The sequence below is a fragment of the Nerophis ophidion genome, linkage group LG06, assembly GCF_033978795.1.
Source record: "Nerophis ophidion isolate RoL-2023_Sa linkage group LG06, RoL_Noph_v1.0, whole genome shotgun sequence".
In the NCBI taxonomy this organism is placed as follows: domain Eukaryota; kingdom Metazoa; phylum Chordata; class Actinopteri; order Syngnathiformes; family Syngnathidae; genus Nerophis; species Nerophis ophidion.
Window position 1 is genome coordinate 49,954,060 of NC_084616.1, and position 24,289 is coordinate 49,978,348.

Genomic DNA, 24,289 nt, shown 5'->3' on the forward strand with positions numbered 1-24,289 from the left:
TACACTGGACTGATGTAAGAAAGAGTTTATTTGAATATTTGTATTATTTACAAGGAAAATGTAAGGACTGTTAAACAGTCAATTAAATTGGGATAGAATGACACACTGTGATCTTGCCCTCAGCAGTGGTCTATTTTCTACTGGAGTCTGAACATCCAGAATGTTGGGTGGACAGTTTGGGGAACAGATAAAGGTTAAATTTTCCATCTCTGTTAGAGGTGAGCAGATCTTGTGTTGGACGACAACCCAACTACCCAGTCGGCAGACTCAGAGGACTGGAGGAAGGCTTATAGCTCAGCCCTGTCTGCCTCGGGGACCTCCGTGTTTGCGACGGCAGGACCCCAGCAACGTCTCTAAAGCCATCTTCACAAACGCCTGGAAGTTACTGCTTCTCTCCCTTCGGCTGTCCTGCGAGGAGATAGAACACGGACAGATAGCTTCACTGGGGACAGATCAATATCACCATGTAGCGTCCCAAAACACATGTGTAACCCACCTGGTCCAGCCCTCGCAAGGCTCGAACCTGGGTCCGCTGAATGAGAATGCAAGAGTGCTGGGCATTTATCTAAAATCCAGAGCTGTCAACTCCATATATTGTGCAAGCTCCTTAGGTGTTAGGGAGTGAGTTTTACCAAGGTGCACCGACGAGCCTCTGCATGCTTACCTCCTTGCTTCTTGTTGTCATCTCCTTTCTGATCAACTTTCTTTGGCTGCTCTTTAGGACTTTGAGGTTGCTGTGGGATGAGGACAATTCAAAAGAAACATGTAACAGAATTTGGAGCACGAAAGGAAAAGAAACTATAACGTTATTTTCCTACCTTGGTGGTTGACTTCTTGTCCGACTTATTACCTGAAAGCGATGACAACATGCAGTGAAAGGCTGAATTTCAGATCAGTTTTTTTATTCAGCTCATTTGCTATCTACCAAAATAAAACATACATAAACAAATGTTTGCTCACCTTTTGTTCCTGGCATTTTGGCTGTGCTCAAGAACCTTTGCCGGTTTTTTGACAGAATGCAGTGGTAAATGTGGCGTTCCACACCGTAATTTATGGCCCGTGCAACTGAATGGCTCTGTCACTGGGGCCCCTTCGAGAAAGAGCACCGCAAACAAGCAAAGAGCCCCGTCAGCTGAGCAGTACACCCTGCGGCTCTGCAGGTCTTTGCTGAGCCACACAAAACGTCCGAGCTGACCTTGTCATACTGCTATTGTAAAGCTGCTGGAACATTGTTTATGCTGATTGACAGTACAGTAGTTATACCCGTATAAATATCAATGATTTGTTTCATTGAGATCATAAATATGGGACTAGATGTATAAAACTAGTCATGGAATGCATTTCCAACAAGGCAAAGTGAATGATCGTAACACGGTCTCATAACAAAGGTATTTGCACATCTTTAATTCTAACATAAACATTTGTATTTGAACTGTATTATGTATTGTAGACTATAGCATGATGGGCCGGCTCCTGGCATAACTACGATGCCAGCTGGTGTCCAACTCTTTTTCATTGAGGGCCACATCGCAGTTATGGGTGCCTTATACTCTGAAAGCTGTAGAGTTGTTTTTTTCACGGTGTATTACTGGAAATGGGTAAAAAAAAATGGTACCACTGTTTATTTTTACGGTAAAATTATTTGCCTGTTTTTTAACAATAAAATCTATTGTCATTGATATAAGAAGTCAAGTAGATATTTAAATATTTATATTTTATTTTAAACAACATATTTTTGAAATGTATGGACATGATTAAAGTTTAAAAAATATGCAACTGCATGTAGAATGTATATTTGTATTTTTTAAAAGGTCAAAATGGAAAGAAGGAATGCATTTAGTAAGAAAAGATACAGTGCTTTATTTTGACGTGTACTACTGTATTTCCAAGATTTTGCGGACCACATAAAAAGATGCGGCCTTGAGTTGGAAACCTGTGCACTGTGCAGTAATTGTTCAGGGCCAGGTAGGGCACATTACCAGAAAGGCCCTGACCACTTCAATTTAGATCTATTCAATTTAGCACTGTTTGTATTTTTTAACATGTAATGACATTTGGGTTCAATTTTATTATAGCCACCATGTGGTAGCATATGCAGCATTTAAAAAAAACATAGGACTGAAATTGGACCACTAACAAGATCTTATTTAGTGCCACAAAAAGACCTGGTGTTCTGGAAAAAATTTGCTATACCCATAAAAAATGTGCTCCCCAGTGCCACTGAGCATCCGCACTAGAGCACATAAACACTAAATGTTTCCCCAAACAAAATAACCAAAGCAATACAGATAAAAAACATTAATAGGTTGTTTTAAGCATTTCTTTTACATACCAGGATACAAACCAAAACGAAAACGGTATTAACCTTGACAATAAGTACTTTGACGAGCTTATATATAATGAATAATAATAAAAACTACAAAACCACTTCTTTCAGGACCTCTTTCTGACATTTTCATTAAAATTATTCCATTATTTATGTTGCTTAATTAATTGGTGTCAAAGCAACACACACACACACACACACACACACACATAAATGAATATTTATGTGTGTGTGTGTATGTATATATATATATATATGTGTGTGTGTGTATATATATATGTATATGTGTGTATGTATATATATATATATATGTGTGTGTGTGTGTATATATATATGTATATGTGTGTATGTATATATATATATGTGTGTGTGTATGTATATATATATTTTAATTTAATTTTATTTTATTTTTTAATCAATCCAACAAACCACTACACAGCAATACCATAACAATTCAATCCAATTCCAAAACCAAACCTGACCGAGCAACACTCAGAACTGCAATAAACAGAGGAACTGAGAACACACAAACACGACACAGAACAAACCAAAAGTAGTGAAACAAAAATGAACATTATCAACAACAGTATCAATATTAGTTATAATTTCAGCATAGCAGTAATTAAAAATCCCTCATTGACATTATCATTAGACATTTATAAAAAAAAAAAAAAAAAGAACAAAAGTGTCACAGTGGCTTACACTTGCATCGCATCTCATAAGCTCGACAGCACACTGTGTTCAATATTTTCACAAATATAAAGGTAGTCATATTTTTGGTTCGTTTAATATATAAAACAAATTTACATTATTGCAATCAGTTGATAAAACATTGTCTTTTACAATTATAAAAGCTTTTTTTTTTTTTGGACAAAAATCTACTACTCTGCTAGCATGTCAGCAGACTGGGGTAGATCCTGCTGAAATCTTATGTATTTTTTTTTAATACAGATTCATTTTGAATCTGAAAAATATTGTTTTTGAATCGAGAATCGAATCGAATCGATAAAATCGATATATTATTGAATCGTGACCCAAGAATCAATATTGAATCGAATCGTGGGACAGCCAAACATTAGCAGTCCATATATACATACATATATACATACACACACACGCCGGTTAGCTTACAGGTTGCTAATTCATTATACTGGGAGCAAGCACAAAGTAACAAAGTACAAAGAAGAAGAATCCTGATAAACATCTTGAACCCCATTTAAAAAAACTTTGTAATCTTATTCATCCAATAGTGAACCATAAACGTTTTACATTTGAACTTATGAGAACTTTACTTATTGTTTATTAGTGTTTAATAATTATTTACCTTCTCATTGTATACACATTTCTTTGTGTACTCATTTATTGAATGACTTTAGTGTAACAAATAGAGAACAAACAAATGGGTTAAAAAAAAAACAGCCATGACATGAAAACGGGCAGGATTAAATAAGATCTGCTTCTTCCTAGTTTTTTTCGAACATGCTGTAATGAAACAACTGGAAATATGTGACGTGATATTCGGAATAAACCGACGCCAACCCACATTCGCCATCACGCTGTCATCTGCTGAGGGTTCCTGGCGCCCGCATATCACGTGACTTGACCGGAAAAGCGAGGATGGGGAAAATCTGAAGAAGGTACGTTGTTTTCCAATATTTTTCTCGTCGTTTCTTCGCTCTTTCGTCCCGGTGAATGTTTGGTGGCATCTACAGCACAAGCGACGAGTAACTTCGTGTAAACCGAGAATAGATGGTAAACATTGTTGTACACTATAAGGTTTTAAACGGTGTTACGGCTAGCCTGCTGAATGCTAGGTTAGCCGCGTTAGCAGTGAAAGCTTCGCCTACCTTATCGGAATTAAGATATAACTGTCAGCAGGAATAATCACACATTTCGGAATAGGTTGGATCACACACGTGGTGACACTTATTCATTTGCCGGTGTTGTTGCTATACTTGCTCACGCTGACACAGGATCTTTGGTAGAATGTTCCAGGCTATGTGATGATATGAAGTGAGTATGTTCTATATCCTTGAAAAGGCATGGTCCATCCATTTTCTACTGCTTATTCCCTTTTTGGGGTGGAGGGGGGCGTTGGCGCCTATCTCAGATACAATCGGGCGGAAGGCGGTGTAGACCCTGGACAAGTCGCGCCGAGCCGCAGGGCCAACACAGATAGACAGACAACATTCACACTCACATTCACACACTAGGGCCAATTTAGTGTTGCCAATCAACCTATCCCCAGGTGCATGTCTTTGGAAGTGGAAGCCGGTGTACCCAGAGGGAACCCACGCATTCACGGGGAGGACATGCAAACTCCACACAGAACGATCCCGAGCCTGGGATTGAACCCAGGACTGCAGGACCTATGGATGTTAACACATGCCAATAAGGCATTTTTAGTTTACTAAATTGTAATTTTAAATTTCCCGCGAAGTGTCCTGTTGAAAACGTTGCGGTATTATGACGCATGCGTTTGACGTCTCGGGTTGTAGCTGACATTATTTTTCAGCCCGATCCAAGCTATGAGTAGTCTGCTTTAATCGCATAATTACACAGTATTCTGGACATCTGTGTTGCTGAATCTTTTGCAATTTGTTCAATTAATAATGGAGAAGTCAAAGTAGAAAGATGGAGGTGGGAAGATTTTAGCCTTTAGCCACACAAACACAGCCGGTGTTTCCTTGTTTAAAATTCCCGAAGCTGAAGCTTTACTATGGAACAGAGCGGTCTAGCGAACAAAGGGCCCGACCACAGGTCCCGACCACATTTCAACCGGCAGTTTTCGGTGAGAAAATTGTGGTAATAAGTCGGCTCTTACCGGAGACATCAGTGGAGCTTGCGTCCTGCTGCAGCTGCGTGACTTCCCTCACAGACACTGGCGGTCAACACACCCGTGGCCACACCCCTCCGACTTTCAGGTACCATATAATCTCACTAAAACACTAGCAACACAATAGGCAGATAAGGGATTTTCCAGAATTATCCTAGTAAATGTGTCTAATAACATCTGAATCGCTCCCACTGCAATCGCCTTTTTTTTTTCTCTAGTGCTTAACTCTAACTTTTCTCATCCCCCAATCTTTCATCCTCGCTCAAATGTAATGGGGAAATCGTTGCTTTCTGTGTCCGAATATCTTTTGCTGCTCGTGGCTATGATTATAAATGATGTGAGGAGCCCCACAACCCGTGACGTTACGCGCACATTGTCTGCTACTTCCGGTAAAGGGAAGGCTTTTTTATTAGCGAACAAAGGTTGCGAAAATATGGCAATATTGCAAAATGATCAAATATGACACATAGAATGGACATGCTATCCCTGTTTAAATAAGAAAATCTCATTTCAGTATGCCTTTAAAATGGTTGAGAAAGTATTTTTAGTTAAAAAGTTTACCTTCCTTGTTGAAAAGCTGACTCACCAAAATAATAGCATTCTTAAACCATTTGTTGAGGAAAAGTGATTTCCTTTTGTAACATATGTCTCTGTTGTTCCAAATGAAGTATTTTGTGGGTGAGAAATTGTGCTTGTAGAGAAGAGACCATGCCATAAGGGATTGTTTATGGAAGTTTGAAAGAGAAACATGAATCCTATCAATATTGTAGTTACACAACAACAAAAGTTTTAGGCCTCCCAGATTAGAAAACACATGATGACAAATGAAATTAAAAATTGAGGTAGGAGCTTTCAAAATCAATTTAGTTTTTTCAAATAAAGTCAACAAGTATTTTGTCAATAGTCTTCAAATTGTTTTTACATGTAAGCCTAGAGATACCTTCTGCTTTGGAGAGTAATGTTCTGCCTTTAAGGATACATATATCTGCAGAATTTTTTAATTTCCCCTCTGGGATGAATGAAGTACTCCTGATTCTGATTGGTTAAATATTTTCTTGTTTTTCTCTACAATTGGAGAAAAGTTCCAGTTTTTTTTTTTTGTTTATTTAGTTTTTAATTTTATAAACTTGTATGTATAACATGCAGCATTTACATACAATAAAGAAATAATAATAAACAAAACAAATACAGAAACAGCGCCAGGGGGTTGTAAACTCCAAAAAAGTCAGTGTTTCAAAAAAATCAGTGCAGAAAAATTCTCTGCTTTAAAACGCAATACACGCTTCCGTTAAAGTAAGACTAAAGTAATTGATCCTAGTGTCTTCAGAACCAGCCTATGAAGTGTCCAGTTTGAAGGCATGTAGTTTTTTTTTTTACCAGAAGGCAGTTTATGCAGCACTCCATGCTGCAGGCCATCTTCAGTAATCTGCGTTATGTGTTTGGACCCCTTTTTATTAATACTTTAACAGTGGGGGTTCCTGTGCATTAGTGAAAACATTTGATAAAAGCTGATCACTTGATGATACAATCACTCACACATTACCACCAAAAACGTTATAACAAACCATCTCAAAAACATCACTCAGAATGTACGTACAGAACATGTGATTTACAATATTAACTGTGAACAATAAAACACTGAATATTGAGCATATGTGAATCTTTCTCCTAGTCCCAGACAACCTCCTTGATCGCCTTTTTTGAAATAATCGAGTAAGAACAACAAAGATGCAACGAACGCACGGCAAAATGTATAACGCAAAAGATGAAAAACATTCACATATTCCATCCATCCATCCATTTCTACCGCTTATTCCCTTTGGGGTCGCAGGGTGCGCTGGTGCCTATCTCAGCTACAATTGGGCGGAAGGCGGTGTACACACTGGATAAGTCGCCAACTCATCGCAGGGCCCATTCACATATTTGATTTACATATATATACGTTTTCTGCAGAACTTTGCTGTAGAAGTCTGCCTCCATTTGACTCTCGCGTCTCAAGTTTGTTGCTGTGTACACAAGCCCCGTCCACTCTACTTTTTGCCTCGTCTGCCTGAGCTGCTGTGATGTAGTTCCTATGGTTACCGCAGTAACCTGTATGTCAAAAGTGGAGATTTTAACCATTAGAATCACTTCAATCGTTTGGAAACATCCAGTAGGCCACATTGAGATGTTTATCCAGTTGTATTTTGCCCAGGTAGCCAAGGTAACTGCCATTTCGCTGCTTTGTCAGACCCATGTCACGTGACTTCAAACTTCACACCTCATTGGCTGGTTTTGAAACAGGATACATTGCTTCAGTCTTAATTTGGCAGATGTGGGTCATGTGTTTTGAAGCAGCTGTACGGAATTTTTTAGCACTAAATTTGAAAAGACTGAATTTGATACACTGACTTTTTATACACTGAATTTTTAAACAAGCATTTTACTACCAATTTTTTGTAATAAAGACATAAATTAACCGACACAGATGGTGACACTTGCAAGAACACACACACACACATATATATATATATATGCAAGATGGCGGCGCCTGGACGGGCTGCGACACTGCGGTGCTCTTGCTAAAGATGGAACATTTGGCGGAAATGCCGGACAGTTCTGCAGACTTCATGGCTGGCTCGCATCGTGGTCACTCCGTGATCACGTACGACCGCCAGACACTTCTGGATATGGACATATTGGGCCGTTTTGGACTGATAGACGCGGGCGTGCTAAACATGCTAACTAGCATGGGGATTCGTCGGCGGCTACATCCAGCGGCCTGTGAAGCAGGGGAGTCTAGTAGCAGCGGGGGCCGTCTACGGAGCAGACGCCAGCGGTGTGATCGGAAACGCGGATGTCGAGCGGGGCTAAAAACAAAGCAGAAGGCTAATCCCCACAGAACACCACTTTCCTCCATCCCGAAGACGGATTTAGATGGAAAATGCGAGACTACTGGTCTGGGTAAGGAGTCAGTTAAATTAGAACAAGTTTTTTCTGCTTTGAGTGTTTCAGAGTTGGACATGTGTTTTACTGAGGTGGCTAACTATGATGCGTGCAGTTTATCAAAGCAACAAACAAACAATCGGAAAATCCCCGTTACTGAGGTGGCTAACCATGATGCGTGCAGTTTATCAAAGCAACAAACAAACAATCGGAACATTCCCGTCGTATCAATTCCTAGATATGGTCGTAATTATACTGAATGCACTGGGCATAATAAACACAACATTATTAATATTGCTACTACGGATAATTTGATCAAAAATTCCCTAAAACAGCCCACTACCTATAATATAGGTTTTTTAAACATAAGATCATTGTCTCCCAAAACGTTGTTAGTTAATGATATTATCAGAGACAACAATCTTAACGTCATCGGTCTCAGTGAAACCTGGCTTAAACCAAACGACTTTTTTGCGCTAAATGAGGCATGTCCTCCTAACTTTACACATGCGCATATTGCCCGTCCGCTTAAAAGGGGTGGGGGGGTCGCACTAATATACAACGAAAACTTTAACCTTAGTCCTAACATAAATAATAAATATAAATCGTTTGAGGTGCTTACTATGAGGTCTGTCACACCGCTGCCTCTACACCTGGCTGTTATCTACCGCCCCCCAGGGCCCTGTTCGGACTTTATCAATGAATTCTCAGAGTTCGTTGCTGATCTAGTGACACACGCCGATAATATAATCATAATGGGGGACTTTAATATCCATATGAATACCCCATCGGACCCACCGTGCGTAGCGCTCCAGACTATAATTGATAGCTGTGGTCTCACACAAATAATAAATGAACCCACGCATCGCAACGGTAATACGATAGACCTAGTGCTTGTCAGGGGTATCACCGCTTCCAAAGTTACGATACTCCCGTATACTAAAGTATTGTCCGATCATTACCTTATAAAATTCGAGGTTCAGACGCATGTTCGTCAAACTAATAATAATAATAACTGCTATAGCAGCCGCAACATTAATACGGCCACAACGACAACTCTTGCTGACCTACTGCCCTCGGTAATGGCACCATTCCCAAAGTATGTGGGCTCTATTGATAACCTCACTAACAACTTTAACGACGCCCTGCGCGAAACCATTGATAACATAGCACCGCTAAAGTTAAAAAAGGCTCCAAAAAAGCGCACCCCGTGGTTTACAGAAGAAACTAGAGCTCAGAAATTATTATGCAGAAAGCTGGAACGCAAATGGCGCACGACTAAACTTGAGGTGCACCATCAAGCATTTAGTGATGGTTTAATAACTTATAAACGCATGCTTACCTTAGCTAAAGCTAATTATTACTCAAATCTCATCCACCGTAATAAAAACGATCCTAAATTTTTGTTTAGTACGGTAGCATCGCTTACCCAACAAGGGACTCCTTCCAGTAGCTCCACCCACTCAGCTGATGACTTTATGCAATTCTTTAGTAAGAAAATTGAAGTCATTAGAAAGGAGATTAAAGACAATGCGTCCCAGCTACAGCGGGGTTCTATTAACACTGACACGATTGTATATACGGCGGATACTGCCCTCCAAAATAGTTTCTCTCGTTTTGAGGAAATAACATTAGAGGAATTGTTACAACGTGTAAATGGAATAAAACAAACAACATGTTTACTTGACCCTCTTCCTGGGAAACTGATCAAGGAGCTCTTTGTATTATTAGGTCCATCAGTGCTAAATATTATAAACTTATCACTTTCCTCGGGCACTGTTCCCCTAGCATTCAAAAAAGCGGTTATTCATCCTCTTCTTAAAAGACCTAACCTCGATCCTGACCTCATGGTAAACTACCGACCGGTGTCTCACCTTCCCTTTATTTCAAAAATCCTCGAAAAAATTGTTGCGGAGCAGTTAAATGTACACTTAGCGTCTAACAATCTATGTGAAACCTTTCAATCCGGTTTCAGGGCAAATCACTCGACGGAGACAGCCCTCGCAAAAATGACTAATGATCTATTGCTAACGATGGATTCTGATGTGTCATCTATGTTGCTGCTCCTCGATCTTAGCGCAGCTTTCGATACCGTCGATCATAATATTTTATTAGAACGTATCAAAACACGAATTGGTATGTCAGACTTAGCCCTGTCTTGGTTTAACTCTTATCTTACTGATAGGATGCAGTGTGTCTCCCATAACAATGTGACCTCGGACTACGTTAAGGTAACGTGTGGAGTTCCCCAGGGTTCGGTCCTTGGCCCTGCACTCTTCAGCATCTACATGCTGCCGCTAGGTGACATCATACGCAAATACGGTGTTAGCTTTCACTGTTATGCTGATGACACCCAACTCTACATGCCCCTAAAGCTGACCAACACGCCGGATTGTAGTCAGCTGGAGGCGTGTCTTAATGAAATTAAACAATGGATGTCCGCTAACTTTTTGCAACTCAATGCCAAAAAAACGGAAATGCTGATTATCGGTCCTGCTAGACACCGAACTCTATTTAATAATACAACTCTAACATTTGACAACCAAACAATTAAACAAGGCGACACGGTAAAGAATCTGGGTATTATCTTCGACCCAACTCTCTCCTTTGAGTCACACATTAAAAGCGTTACTAAAACGGCCTTCTTTCATCTCCGTAATATCGCTAAAATTCGCTGCATTCTGTCCACTAAGGACGCTGAGATCATTATCCATGCGTTTGTTACGTCTCGCCTCGACTACTGTAACGTATTATTTTCGGGTCTCCCCATGTCTAGCATTAAAAGATTACAGTTGGTACAAAATGCGGCTGCTAGACTTTTGACAAGAACAAGAAAGTTTGATCACATTACGCCTGTACTGGCTCACCTGCACTGGCTTCCTGTGCACTTAAGATGTGACTTTAAGGTTTTACTACTTACGTATAAAATACTACACGGTCTAGCTCCATCCTATCTTGCCGATTGTATTGTACCATATGTCCCGGCAAGAAATCTGCGTTCAAAGGATTCCGGCTTGTTAGTGATTCCCAAAGCCCAAAAAAAGTCTGCGGGCTATAGAGCGTTTTCCGTTCGGGCTCCAGTACTCTGGAATGCCCTCCCGGTAACAGTTCGAGATGCCACCTCAGTAGAAGCATTTAAGTCTCACCTTAAAACTCATTTGTATACTGTAGCCTTTAAATAGACTCCCTTTTTAGACCAGTTGATCTGCTGTTTCTTTTCTTTTTCTTCTATGTCCCACTCTCCCCTGTGGAGGGGGTCCGGTCCGATCCGGTGGCCATGTACTGCTTGCCTGTGTATCGGCTGGGGACATCTCTGCGCTGCTGATCCGCCTCGACATCTCTGCGCTGCTGATCCGCCTCCGCTTGGGATGGTTTCCTGCTGGCTCCGCTGTGAACGGGACTCTCGCTGCTGAGTTGGACCCGCTTTGGACTGGACTCTCGCGACTGTGTTGGATCCATTGTGGATTGAACTTTCACAGTATCATGTTAGACCCGCTCGACATCCATTGCTTTCCTCCTCTCTAAGGTTCTCATAATCATTATTGTCACAGACGTCCCACTGGATCATTATTGTCACCGATGTCCCACTGGGTGTGAGTTTTCCTTGCCCTTATGTGGGCCTACCGAGGATGTCGTGGTGGTTTGTGCAGCCCTTTGAGACACTAGTGATTTAGGGCTATATAAGTAAACATTGATTGATTGATTGATTGATATATACCCACCATTTTAACTAATTTCCTGTTTTCAGTCAAATTTTATCTTGAAAGTGTGTAATTAAATGTGAATTTCATCCTTCTGTGCAGCAAAAAGTATGAATGAATGTTTGTTCTTAGTTCCTGCCCTGGCAGTGGCTTCCTCTTCTTCCAGTGTGATTGTCTAATGGCAGCTGTTTGGCAGCAGGTTTTGGCAGTGGACGCAAGGTGAGACAAACTTAACCAATGACAGAACTGTCCCAGACAGTGCCATTTCTCACTGAACCCTTCTGAGTTGCTGTGTTTTCATTTTGTTTTACCACAGGTACAATGCTTACCGCACGCCCACCTTCCCACAGTTCCGAACTCAATACATCCGCCGACGCAGCCAGCTGCTCAGAGAGAACGCCAAGTGTGGCTTTGAGCCAGGGCTGCGCAGGCAGTATCTGAGGCTGCGCAGTCAGCTGCTGGCCCTGCGCTACGGGCCCCTGTCAGAACAAAGCAGCTTTAGGGCCAGCAGTGTGCGCAGCTCCCGCACCACACTGGACCGCATGGAGGTCAGACCCAGAGAAACCTAAAGAGGGAGAGAGAAGGATTTGCTAATTTGGAAGAAGACATCTAAAAACATACTTTGGGTGTCAATTGGCTTGACAACCTTTATGAGATGTCCATGCATATGAAGCTGAGCAGCTTGTCTGGCACTGCCTGCACGTATTGGATATCGTTGTATCGCATACAAAATATTGGCAACATTATTGACACACTGGGCTAATGTTCCAGAAACTGTAACATATGTAGTTGTTCTTCATTTTGCAGCTTGTAGTAACATTGTGGTAACATTATCCATGATGTTAGAGTACACTGTTACCTCAGCTTAGGAACGCATTGCGTTCCACGACTGAGCTGGTTACTCAAAAACTCGTATCTTAAAGCAGCCCCCATTTAGTAAGATAGATTTAAATCTGTTTAAACAGTGCTTGGCCCTCCTCCAAAAAAGCAAAATTTTAAAATGTGACATGCTTTTCATGAAGAAAAATAAACTTTTAGACAAGGAATACTGTGGAAAAAAAACCCCATTACAATTGCATGTAGTATAAACAGCTGCTGTACTTTTATAAATAATTAATTAATATTGTTCAGCATTTACCTTGGGAGACGGACTAATGCGGTGTCTTCTTTGGGCTGCTTGTCCGTCCAGTGTTGGGAATTTTGCTTATTATCTGATTGCTGGTTGCTTGTTTCTCGTGACATCTAGCAACACTGTCTGCATCGTTTGACAATGGGAACTAGAAAATTGCTGTTTATGTTCCACAGGGTATTATTTGAGTGACGGACCATGTTGGTGAGAGTTCACAGCTAGTAATTATGTATGCCTGTATAATAATAAGTCGTCATCTTTTGGACTTTATTGGCTCCATGTTGCTGCCTGTAATGCTGGGGGGGGGGGGGTTAATCGCACGGTAGGCAAATAGCATTGTAAGACATATTTTGAAGGATTTTTTTTTTATTTGATGGCCTGTAACTGTCCGAATGTCATTTTACAAATATTATTTTTATGGGAAACCAAATAGTCTCTCCTTATCGACAATGCAGTGTTAAATTAATTTATTTGATGTTTTTGATTGGAGGTGTTTCAATTATGTTGCCAATATACTGTATAAGTATGTATATGAAAAGTTCTTAGTGTCCAGAGTATTTGTTATTTGCTCTCTGACAGGTATTTTCTCCCCCTTCCTTCTCATCATGAGTAGGATTTCGAGGAGGACCCTCGTGCCCAAGGGGCTCGTGGCCATCGCCGGTCCGTCAGTAGAGGCTCCTACCAAATGCAGGCCCAGATGAACAGAGCTGTCCACGATGAAAGGTGAAGCACTTGTTTGTTTTATTATTCAAATGTCAGAAGATTTGATATGTGCTGTATGTTGAAGTACTGACAATGCTGGTTTTGGTCTGAAGGCCTCCGGGCAGTTTGGTGCCGACCTCAGTGGCTGAGGCGAGTCGAGCCATGGCTGGGGACACAACTTTGAGTGAAAACTATGCTTTTGCTGGAATGCACCACATATTTGACCAGCATGTTGATTCTGCAGGTATGCAAATGTATTTTAGTAGGTGTGGTTGCACATACTTGTGGACTTTAAGTGCCACACCCACGTGATTTTACAAAATAGATGCCTCGTAGAGTGAAACAGGGGAGGGTGTTGGTGCAAGTATGTTTGTTCTCAACGTAGTTTGTCATGTTTTTTGCATTGAACATCGAGAGGACACTCTACCAAGTCAAATTCATTGCGTGGTAAAGATACTTGACCATTAAATCTAATTCTGATTCTGAAATACAATGAAAGTACGAATACTATGCACACTCATTTGAAAAGGCACCAGCTCATGCTACCTAAAGAACAGCTTAAATCCTTGCGGCAGCACTCATTTAGCGACTTCACCAAACACACTGCTGAAACAGAGAAAAGACGGCAGTAAACCACCGATTTCCTTGTGAATATTATTATCAAAGACGTTCAACCTTTAGCCGCAGTACATGGGGAGCGGAGCGCTTCAGAGAAATCCTTGCATTTCATGAACCTGGCTACAAAGCCCCATAATACAACACGTTATGGAACACCAACATCAGTCCGGAAGCCTGAGTCAAAATGAACAAAAGTGTGTCACTAACAACTGATCAGTGGACATTCTCCTCTATAGACCTGTACATAACAGTAACTGCACACCACATCCCTGATTTATGGAAACTGAGGTTCAGTGTGCTGTGCACATTTTGTGATGTCAAAAATCCCATCCATCCATCCATCATCTTCCGTTTATCCGAGGTCGGGTCGCGGGGGCAACAGCCTAAGCAGGGAAACCCAGACTTCCCTCTCCCCAGCCACTTCCCGAGGCGTTCCCAGGCCAGCCGGGAGACGTAGTCTTCCCAACGTGTCCTGGGTCTTCCCCGTGGCCTCCTACCGGTTGGACGTGCCCTAAACACCTCCCTAGGGAGGCGTTCGGGTGGCATCCTGACCGGATGCCCGAACCACCTCATCTGGCTCCTCTCGATGTGAAGGAGCAGCGGCTTTACTTTGAGTCCCTCCCGGATGGCAGAGCTTCTCACCCTATCTCTAAGGGAGAGCCCCGCCACACGGCGGAGGAAACTCATTTCGGCCGCTTGTACCCATGATCTTATCCTTTCGGTCATGACCCAAAGCTCATGACCATAGGTGAGGATGGGAACGTAGATCGACCGGTAAATTGAGAGCTTTGCCTTCCGGCTCAGCTCCTTCTTCACCACAACGGATCGGTACAACGTCCGCATTACTGAAGACGCCGCACCGATCCGCCTGTCGATCTCACGATCCACTCTTCCCTCACTCGTGAACAAGACTCCTAGGTATTTGAACTCCTCCACTTGGGGCAGGGTCTCCTCCCCAACCCGGAGATGGCATTCCACCCTTTTCCGGGCGAGAACCATGGACTCGGACTTGGAGGTGCTGATTCTCATTCCGGTCGCTTCACACTCGGCTGCGAACCGATCCAGCGAGAGCTGAAGATCCCGGTCAGATGAAGCCATCAGGACCACATCATATGCAAAAAGCAGAGAACTAATCCTGCGGTTACCAAACCGGAACCCCTCAACGCCTTGACTGCGCCTAGAAATTCTGTCCATAAAAGTTATGAACAGAATCGGTGACAAAGGACAGCCTTGGCGGAGTCCAACCCTCACTGGAAATGTGTTCGACTTACTGCCGGCAATGCAGACCAAGCTCTGGCACTGATCGTACAGGGAACGGACCGCCACAATAAGACAGTCCGATACCCCATACTCTCTGAGCACTCCCCACAGGACTTCCCGAGGGACACGGTCGAATGCCTTCTCCAAGTCCACAAAGCACATGTAGACTGGTTGGGCAAACTCCCATGCACCCTCAAGAACCCTGCCGAGAGTATAGAGCTGGTCCACAGTTCCACGACCAGGACGAAAACCACACTGTTCCTCCTGAATCCGAGGTTCGACTATCCGATGTAGCCTCCTCTCCAGTACACCTGAATAAACCTTACCGGGAAGGCTGAGGAGTGTGATCCTACGATAGTTGGAACACACCCTCCGGTCCCCCTTCTTAAAGAGAGGAACCAGCACCCCGGTCTGCCAATCCAGAGGTACCGCCCCCGATATCCACGCAATGCTGCAAAGTCTTGTCAACCAAGACAGCCCCACAGCATCCAGGGCCTTAAGGAACTCCGGGCGGATCTCGTCCACCCCTGGGGCCTTGCCACCGAGGAGCTTTTTAACTACCTCAGCGACTTCCGCCCCAGAAATAGAAGAGTCCACCACAGATTCCCCAGGCACTGCTTCCTCATAGGAAGACGTGTTGGTGGGATTGAGGAGGTCTTCGAAGTATTCCTTCCACCTATCCACAACATCCGCAGTTGAGGTCAGCAGAACACCATCCGCACCATACACGGTATTGATAGTGCACTGCTTCCCCTTCCTGAGGCGGCGTATGGTGGTCCAGAATCGCTTCGAAGCCGTCCGGAAGTCGTTTTCCATGGTTTCCCCGAACTCCTCCCATCTCCGAGTTTTTGCCTCCGCGACCGCTGAAGCTGCACACCGCTTGGCCTGTCGGTACCTGTCCACTGCCTCCGGAGTCCTATGAGCCAAAAGGACCCGATAGGACTTCTTCTTCAGCTTGACGGCATCCCTCACCGCTGGTGTCCACCAAGGGGTTTTAGGATTGCCGCCCCGACAGGCACCAACTACCTTGCGGCCACTGCTCCGATCTGCCGCCTCGACAATAGAGGTGCGGAACATGGTCCACTCGGACTCAATGTCCAGCACCTCCCTCGTGACATGTTCAAAGTTCTTCCGGAGGTGGGAATTGAAATTTTGTCTGACAGGAGACTCTGCCAGACGTTCCCAGCAGACCATCACAATGCGTTTGGGCCTCCCAGGTCTGTCCGGCTTCCTCCCCCACCATCGCAGCCAACTCACCACCAGGTGGTGATCGGTAGAAAGCTCCGCCCCTCTCTTCACCCGAGTGTCCAAAACATGAGGCCGCAAATCCGATGACACAACTACAAAGTCGATCATGGAACTGCGGCCTAGGGTGTCCTGGTGCCAAGTGCACATATGGACACCCTTATGTTTGAACATGGTGTTTGTTATGGACAAACTGTGACGAGCACAAAAGTCCAATAACAAAACACCACTCGGGTTCAGATCCGGGCGGCCATTCTTCCCAATCACGCCTCTCCAGGTTTCACTGTCGTTGCCAACGTGAGCGTTGAAGTCTCCCAGTAGGACAAGGGAATCACCCGGGGGAGCACTTTCCAGTACTCCCTCGAGTGTTCCCAAAAAGAGTGGGTACTCTGAACTGCTGTTTGGTGCATAAGCACAAACAACAGTCAGGACCCGTCCCCCCACCCGAAGGCGGAGGGAGGCTACCCTTTCGTCCACCGGGTTGAACTCCAACGTACAGGCTTTGAGCCGGGGAGAAACAAGAATTGCCACCCCAGCCCGTCGCCTCTCACTGCCGGCAACGCCAGAGTGGAAGAGGGTCCAATCCCTCTCGAGAGAAGTGGTTCCAGAGCCCTTGCTGTGCGTCGAAGTGAGTCCGACTATATCCAGCCGGAATTTCTCGACTTCGCGCACTAGCTCAGGCTCTTTCCCCCCCAGTGACGTGACGTTCCACGTCCCAAGAGCTAGCTTCTGTAGCCGAGGATCGGACCGCCAAGTGCCCTGCCTTCGGCTGTCGCCCAGCTCACATTGCACCCGACCTCTATGGCCCCTGCTATGGGTGGTGAGCCCATTGGAGGGGTGACCCACGTTGCCTCTTCGGGCTGTGCCCGGCCGGGCCCCATGGGAACAGGCCCGGCCACCAGGCGCTCGCCATCGTGCCCCACCTCCGGGCCTGGCTCCAGAGGGGCCCCCGGTGACCCGCGTCCGGGCGAGGGAAATCTGGGTCCATGATTTTTCTAAATATTGTTGCCAATATTTAGAATATTATCTGAATATAAATTGTTGCAATATATTGCTTCCTCCCAGGTTTTTTTTAATGATGGGGAAAAATATCAGATGTCATCAGCGACTAGTCTTTCATCCGGTTAGAGTCGACTTTAAAAAGTCCCGCAACCCATTAGTGGTACAGTAGCATGTGCATTATGTTAACTTTTCCGCTCACACTATCTTCCTGCCCATGTTGCAGTTCCACGGTTGCAGTTTGCTAACGACGACAAGCACCTCCTGGCTTGCTGCTCGCTTGACGGCAGCTTGTCTATCATGACACTTTCCCCGCCTCCTGCTAGCGTAAAGGTGACCCTGAAAGGTCACGGAGGTCCTGTCACAGACTTTGCCTGGTCCCTCAGCAATGACATCATCGTGTCAACATCACTAGATGGGACCCTGCGGATCTGGAACACAGAGGACGGACGATGCATCCGAGAGGTCCGAGACCCAGAATCTAGCGAGCTGCTCTGCTGCACCTTCCAGCCGATGAACAACAACCTAACCGTGGTGAGTCCTGTCTTCAAACATGTTTGAATCAGTTCATTCGGTTGAATAATGCGTTAAACTATTTGTTTTCAAAGTGTTACTGTTCTGTGTTATTTGTGTTATAGTAGCTTAATAAAAGTGTTGTTGCATTTTTCCTGGCAGTGTGTATTTGTAACATGACAAGTGAGGGACTGGTAAAGCGGGATGCATACAGTTCTATTTGTTTCATCTACTTTAGCATGACAGATGACAGTAGATGCTGTATGTTGGATCCCATTGTTCATGCGTATATTTTGTAACTGACCTGGCACAAATGATTTATAGTGTATATAGATGATGCACTCAGCAGTTGTGTATTATTAGCTTTGCACAGGATAACATTGACATGTTGTTTTGGAACACATTAAGTTTTGCAAGTTTATGGTTGTGCTGTTTCTTTTGAAAAAAAAAAACATGGAGGATTCTCACGCTGACTTTTGTTCCACAGGTGGGGAACAGTAAACACCACCTGCAGGTGGTAAACATCTCCACAGGGAAGAAGGTGAAGGGTGGCTCCAGCAAACTAACAGGCCGGGTACTGTCACTGTCTTTCGATGCTCCAGGGAGGATTCTCTGGGCAGGGGACGACAGGGGCAGTATCTTCTCCTTCCTCTTTGACATGGCAACAGGTACCATAACATTTAACTGATATTTATGACATCATTAGTTTTGGATTTTACTATAGGTGTGCATCTTTCCAATAAGACCATTCCATACGTATCTAGATATAGTAAATGGAGAACAATACATATCAGAAAATATTTATTTTAAAATGATAAGATTTAATGTGATTTGATCCAATGCGATGCAATATAATATAATCTACTACATTTCGTAGTTTTAACTAAACTGTCTTATATATGATCTTAGGTCAATTCTACGAATACAACATTGTTTATTTTGAAATACATATACTTTACAAAAGAAAATAATTTTTTTTTTTTTTTTTTTTTTAGTTTATATGACATACCATGCCATTGTGTTTATTACTGTAACATATTACACTTCAACCACTTTGGAAAGCTACTGTTATGATGAAAACAGACTTAGTTATTTAACAATTTTGCCCTCGGCACAAATTGACTTCATGTTTTACTTTATTATAGAGCTCTGAAACATATTTATCAATACAATGCTGTCAACTTTGTATCTTGTACTGAGGCTTTAATATGTTTATTATTTCCTGAATGCTCCCATTCTCCACAACACTATTAGGTTTCAAGTCTTTAACAATCAGACTCCTGAAGAAGTTATTACCTTGGCTTAAGCGAGTTATGGCCAAGTTTTGCTTGAAAGAAGCTTTGACTATCCGTGTTTTTGTCATGTTGTGTCTTTGAGCTAGCTGTACTAGTCTTTTAGTTGCCAGTTTCTCCAGTCTTCTCACAAGGTGCGTGTGTAGGTCAGTGGTTCTCAACCTTTTTTCAGTGATGTACCCCCTGTGAAATTTTTTTTAATCCAAGTATCCCCTAATCATAGCAAAGCATTTTTGGTTGAAAAAAAGAGATAAAAAAGTAAAATACAGCACAATGTCATCAGTTTCTGAGTTATTAAATTGTATAACAGTGCAAAATATTGCTCATTTGTGGTGGTCTTTCTTGAACTATTTGGGAAAAAAAGATGTAAAAATAACAAAAAATTTGTTGAAAAATAAACAAGTGATTCAATTATAAATGAAGATTTCTACACATAGAAATAATCATCAACTTGAAGTGCCCTCTTTGGGGATTGTAATAGAGATCCATCTGGATTCATGAACTTAATTCTAAAAATTTCTTCACAAAAAAAGAAATCTTTAACATCAATATTCATGGAACATGTCCACAAAGAATCTAGCTGTCAACACTGAATATTGCATTGTTGCATTTCTTTTCACAGTTTTTGAAATTACATTCATACTTTGTTGAAGTATTATTCAATAAATATATTTATAACAGATTTTTGAATTATTGCTATTTTTAGAATATTTAAAAAAAATCTCATGTACCCCTTGGCATACCTTCAAGTACCCCCAGGGGTACGCGTACTCCTATTTGAGAATCACTGTTGTAGATCATAGTCATGCAGGCCTTGAAGTTTAACTTTTTAAGGTCAAGGCAAGTGTTGCCTTAAAGGAGTGCTCATATTTTAGGGCTCCAAGGCAAGTTGGAAGGGCACTGAGGCAAACATTATTTTCTTCCGAGGCAACTTGTCAGCTTTTTGTTATGTACATGTAGATGCTGTATCGGGACAGATCCATTAAGCGTTTGAGCAGAAATATGTCACATAGGAATTAACTCTACACAATAAAACATTAACAAAATTCTGTCTCACATGAATTGTTTTTAATGTAAAACAAGTGTTTACTTTTTGATGTCAATATAAAACTCAAAGCAGTTTGGCTAATGAAGATGAAGTCTAATAAACAAGCTTTGTTCTTCTCCAACAACGCCTCCTTGTGGTTCAGTGGTACAGTTTGGCCAACAAAAATAAAGAGGAGTGACACCTATCACATTGAATATAAAATCTTCACAGCCGTTCAATTCAATGAGATGAAAAAACATTTTACTATTGATGTTATTTGAACACTGAAACAGTTTGCAGTTAAATAAAGGACTAGTGAGCATCCCAGTAGACAAACTAAAGACTTTTATTAACACATTGTGACAAGGTTCACAACACATCGCCTGCTGCATGTTTCCTCACCTCATTAACTCTCAGTCACAGCAACTGATAGATGCTGTATTAAGAAATTAAAAGCAACATCAAATAGTTTTCTCCTTCGCTGTATACTTTCAGTGTGGGGACAAGTGCATCTGTCTCCAATATTGACAACTGTCTCCATCTAAACGCAGCAGTGCACTCTTAAACGCACGCCGGGATACGAGGAAAAATGACGTTAAACCAAGCGCTTGGCTCCGTTTACTCCGAGGGGAAATCTCCGGAGCAAAAGCCGTGTAGTTAGTCTGCCATGATTATTAAGCCAAACGACACTAGCGCGCATGTGCCTGACTTTGTTTTGCCAAAAATGCATTAATAAATGACGGGTTTTCGGTAATTAAAAAATTAGACGGTATTCCTAAGTGTTGGATATTTATGGGAAATTATCATTGTACCGTTTACCGTTACATCCCTCCTCTATTAACAAGTAAAAAGTCAAGGGCGGTCATGGCATGTTTTTGCCGTCGATGTTGGTAAATTTTTTTAGGGCATTACGGCAAGTGATGAGGGCGGTCGCGGCTTTTGTCGCAGTTGCTGTGGTTAAATTCCAACCTTGGTCATGCTACTGCTTTACTTCAGTGTCGTTTTACAGTCCTTGCATATGTCAGCAACTTGATCAAGTTTAATTTTCCTCTGATACAATCTCTTTCCAACTTTTGACTTCATCGTGTGCGTGTCAGTAATTTTTTCCTTCACTCTTTGTCTGCTTGTTTGTTTATGTTACTGTGACAAGTCTTGCGCAAGTTTCTCAGGAAGCGAGAGAAGGACAGGCCTTTCGGGGGCGTAGCAGATCACTTAAACCAATTCATAAGGTTGTAATTGGGCCATCAGCAGGTTTAGTTTACATTTGGATCAATTCAGGGACCCCTGTACAGATACACTCACATCGTTTGAATTAAAACCAATCCCCGAATAATATTGCTTATTTGTTGCACCCCTTGTTTTTACCTTTTAAATAAAACAAACCTGCTGGTGTTACTGACTTTTAAAATTTGCTCCAAAATACCGCTACCAAATCATAATATAAGTGTGATATCCAGATCAGTTTATAGGAAATCTCGAAAACAATGTGGCAAATAGTTTGTGGGTGACATGTCTCTTCTGTCTGCCCCGCCCTATCACCGACAGGTAAGCTGGCCAAAGCCAAGCGCCTGGTGGTAAGTGAGGACAGCTCCATCTGCAGCATTTCTGCTCGCTCTTGGATTAGCCGAGAGGCCAGAGACCCCTCCCTGCTGGTCAATGCTTGTGTCAATAAGCTGCTACTCTACAGGTATGCTCTGACTATTTTAATGTATTTGTACGATTCATTTGATTTAATGCCTTTTCGTCACCTTTGTAGGGTTGTGGATAACGAAGGTGGGCTACAGCTAAAGAAAAGCTTCTCCATTCAGCACGGCTCGCAGCTGGTCCACAGCATCTTCTGCCCCCTCATGTCCTTCAGACAGGGTGCCTGTGTTGGTAAGGTTTTCTGCTACTGAACTATAACACAACTGCACTCATGTAGAAAGCCTGCGTGCGCACAAAAACCTGCCATTAGCCCTTTTTCACGGCGATGGTACGATGTATCAAATCTGACACACACAGTTGTAGTTGCAGCAGTTATCTTTTCAAATGCTTGTCTGTTTTGGCGATGTACATCCATTTTCTTTTTCACCTTGTTCTTGATGCCTGACCAGTTATTATTATAATTTTTTGCCCATGTGCTGTTTTCCAAAGCAGGAGAAAGAAGCACCTCTTACTGAGTCCTCATTGGGCAGTTTGTTTCATTCTCAGTCACATGGCTACTTTTCATATGATTTGTGTGTTTACAAGGGGGCGTGGCCTGGGCGTGCCAAGCCCCATGCACCTCTGCCTAGATTTCAAGTAAATTGGGATGTAACAAAGAAATGTCCATGAAGTTGTGCGTGCAAACACTTTCATACATGATTGTACGTCCACGCAGCTCTCGGTATGTGAGGCCCCTTTTCATTGCATGCACGCCACACTAATTACTTCAATGTAGTTTTTAAGATCTGTTCAACATTGTTTCATGTCACTGTGGCTGTTTGTTATATTATAGCTTCCGAACCTCACTATAAAACTTAACACTCTTTATTGACTGACAGTTCGTTTGAAATGGCTGTTATTTTGTCATTTTAAATATTGTCACTTAGCTCTGTGTTTTCAAACTGTGATATTTGTTAAGTTTAAGTCAATGCTTTGTATTTTGAAGATAATAGTAAAACGCTCTCATCCTCTTTTCATAGTGACGGGAAGTGAGGACGCCTGCGTCTACTTCTTTGACGTTGAACGCAACGTTAAGGCAATAGTGAACAAGCTGCAGGGTCACGGGGGACCAGTGCTGGATGTCAGTTTCAACTGTGATGAGAGCCTACTGGCCTCTGCTGATTCCACAGGCATGGTCATCATCTGGAGGCGGGAGCAAAAGTAACCAATCTACAATTAAAAAAAGCTTCTGTGCTGCACGTGCAGACAAACCTGCTGTTAACCGTCCAAAAAGTCTGTAGATTTTTTTTTCTATTTTATTTAACAAGCTCCTCTTAGACTTCATTGGCATTCTGGTCAAGTGCAAGCAGAACACAATGCTGCATTGGTGGTGGAGATGTCTCGAAAAACTATTAAGGTCGTGGTCACTTTTTGTATGTATGCATTTGTGAGTCCTTTGCACCTGAGATTGTGTCTACACAAAGAAAGATACTAGCCTATGCATGTTTATTGACAGAATGAATGTGGAAGTGTTACAATGACAAACTCCAGAGAAGACATTTCAAACACCGTCAGTTCCTCTGGTGTAACAATTGTTCACTCTTTATGTATCTGGTATTGTATGTGTTGTTTAAAGATTTATTTGCTTTACAAGTGTGTGCACTGTCCCTGTTTTGATTTGAGACCATCTGCATTATTGTAATTTTGTAATCATGTTTGTTTGAGTGTATTTATTGCAGATGCTTATAACTCAATTAAATGCTCATCAAATAAATTGCTGTAACTGACAAAGCTTTATTTGTTTGCAAACTACACCAATGTAAAGCATCAACTATATCTCTAATTTTCCACAACTTTAGAGCTTATTAATACAATATAAAATCTACAGTTGTAATGTGAACCATCACGCTACTTCACAATATTTGACCTCAGTGTTACAGTCACATGGATTCCGCATTGCAGATAAATTCATGAGAGTTAAGAACTTTTATTTGCCACTTGAAGTTTTGAAATAAATCGTGCTGTGTGTTCTTGACTGTACCATTCTCTTCAATGTTCTGGGTAGCAAGGACATTTATGAGAAGAAATAACCT

General features: G+C 42.3%; 1 protein-coding gene and 1 long non-coding RNA gene across 4 annotated transcripts; one reads left to right on the forward strand and one right to left on the reverse strand.

The window, feature by feature from the left end:
* Nucleotides 1-10: 10 nt before the first annotated feature.
* On the reverse strand, nt 11-3,884 carry LOC133554875 (uncharacterized). 2 transcript variants are annotated; one of them, XR_009807234.1, is made up of 5 exons: nt 3,870-3,884; nt 961-1,090; nt 819-850; nt 665-734; nt 11-408 (listed from the first exon to the last, which is right to left on the reverse strand). It is a non-coding gene; the product is annotated as an uncharacterized LOC133554875 (long non-coding RNA). The 2 variants fall into 2 exon arrangements; XR_009807233.1 differs by lacking the exon at nt 3,870-3,884 and having other exon boundaries at nt 961-1,097.
* On the forward strand, nt 3,819-23,987 carry wdr13 (WD repeat domain 13). Of its 2 annotated transcripts, none has more exons than XM_061904120.1 (10): nt 3,819-3,963; nt 11,921-12,007; nt 12,105-12,336; nt 13,531-13,640; nt 13,733-13,863; nt 17,968-18,275; nt 18,742-18,922; nt 22,119-22,260; nt 22,330-22,448; nt 23,237-23,987. In XM_061904120.1, exons 2-10 carry the CDS (start codon nt 11,967-11,969, stop codon nt 23,419-23,421), a joined length of 1,449 nt encoding a protein of 482 aa, XP_061760104.1. In that variant the 5' UTR covers nt 3,819-3,963; nt 11,921-11,966; the 3' UTR covers nt 23,422-23,987. The 2 variants fall into 2 exon arrangements, with proteins under 2 accessions (XP_061760104.1, XP_061760105.1); XM_061904121.1 differs by lacking the exon at nt 3,819-3,963 and adding an exon at nt 4,055-4,078.
* The last annotated feature ends 302 nt before the right edge of the window (nt 23,988-24,289 follow it).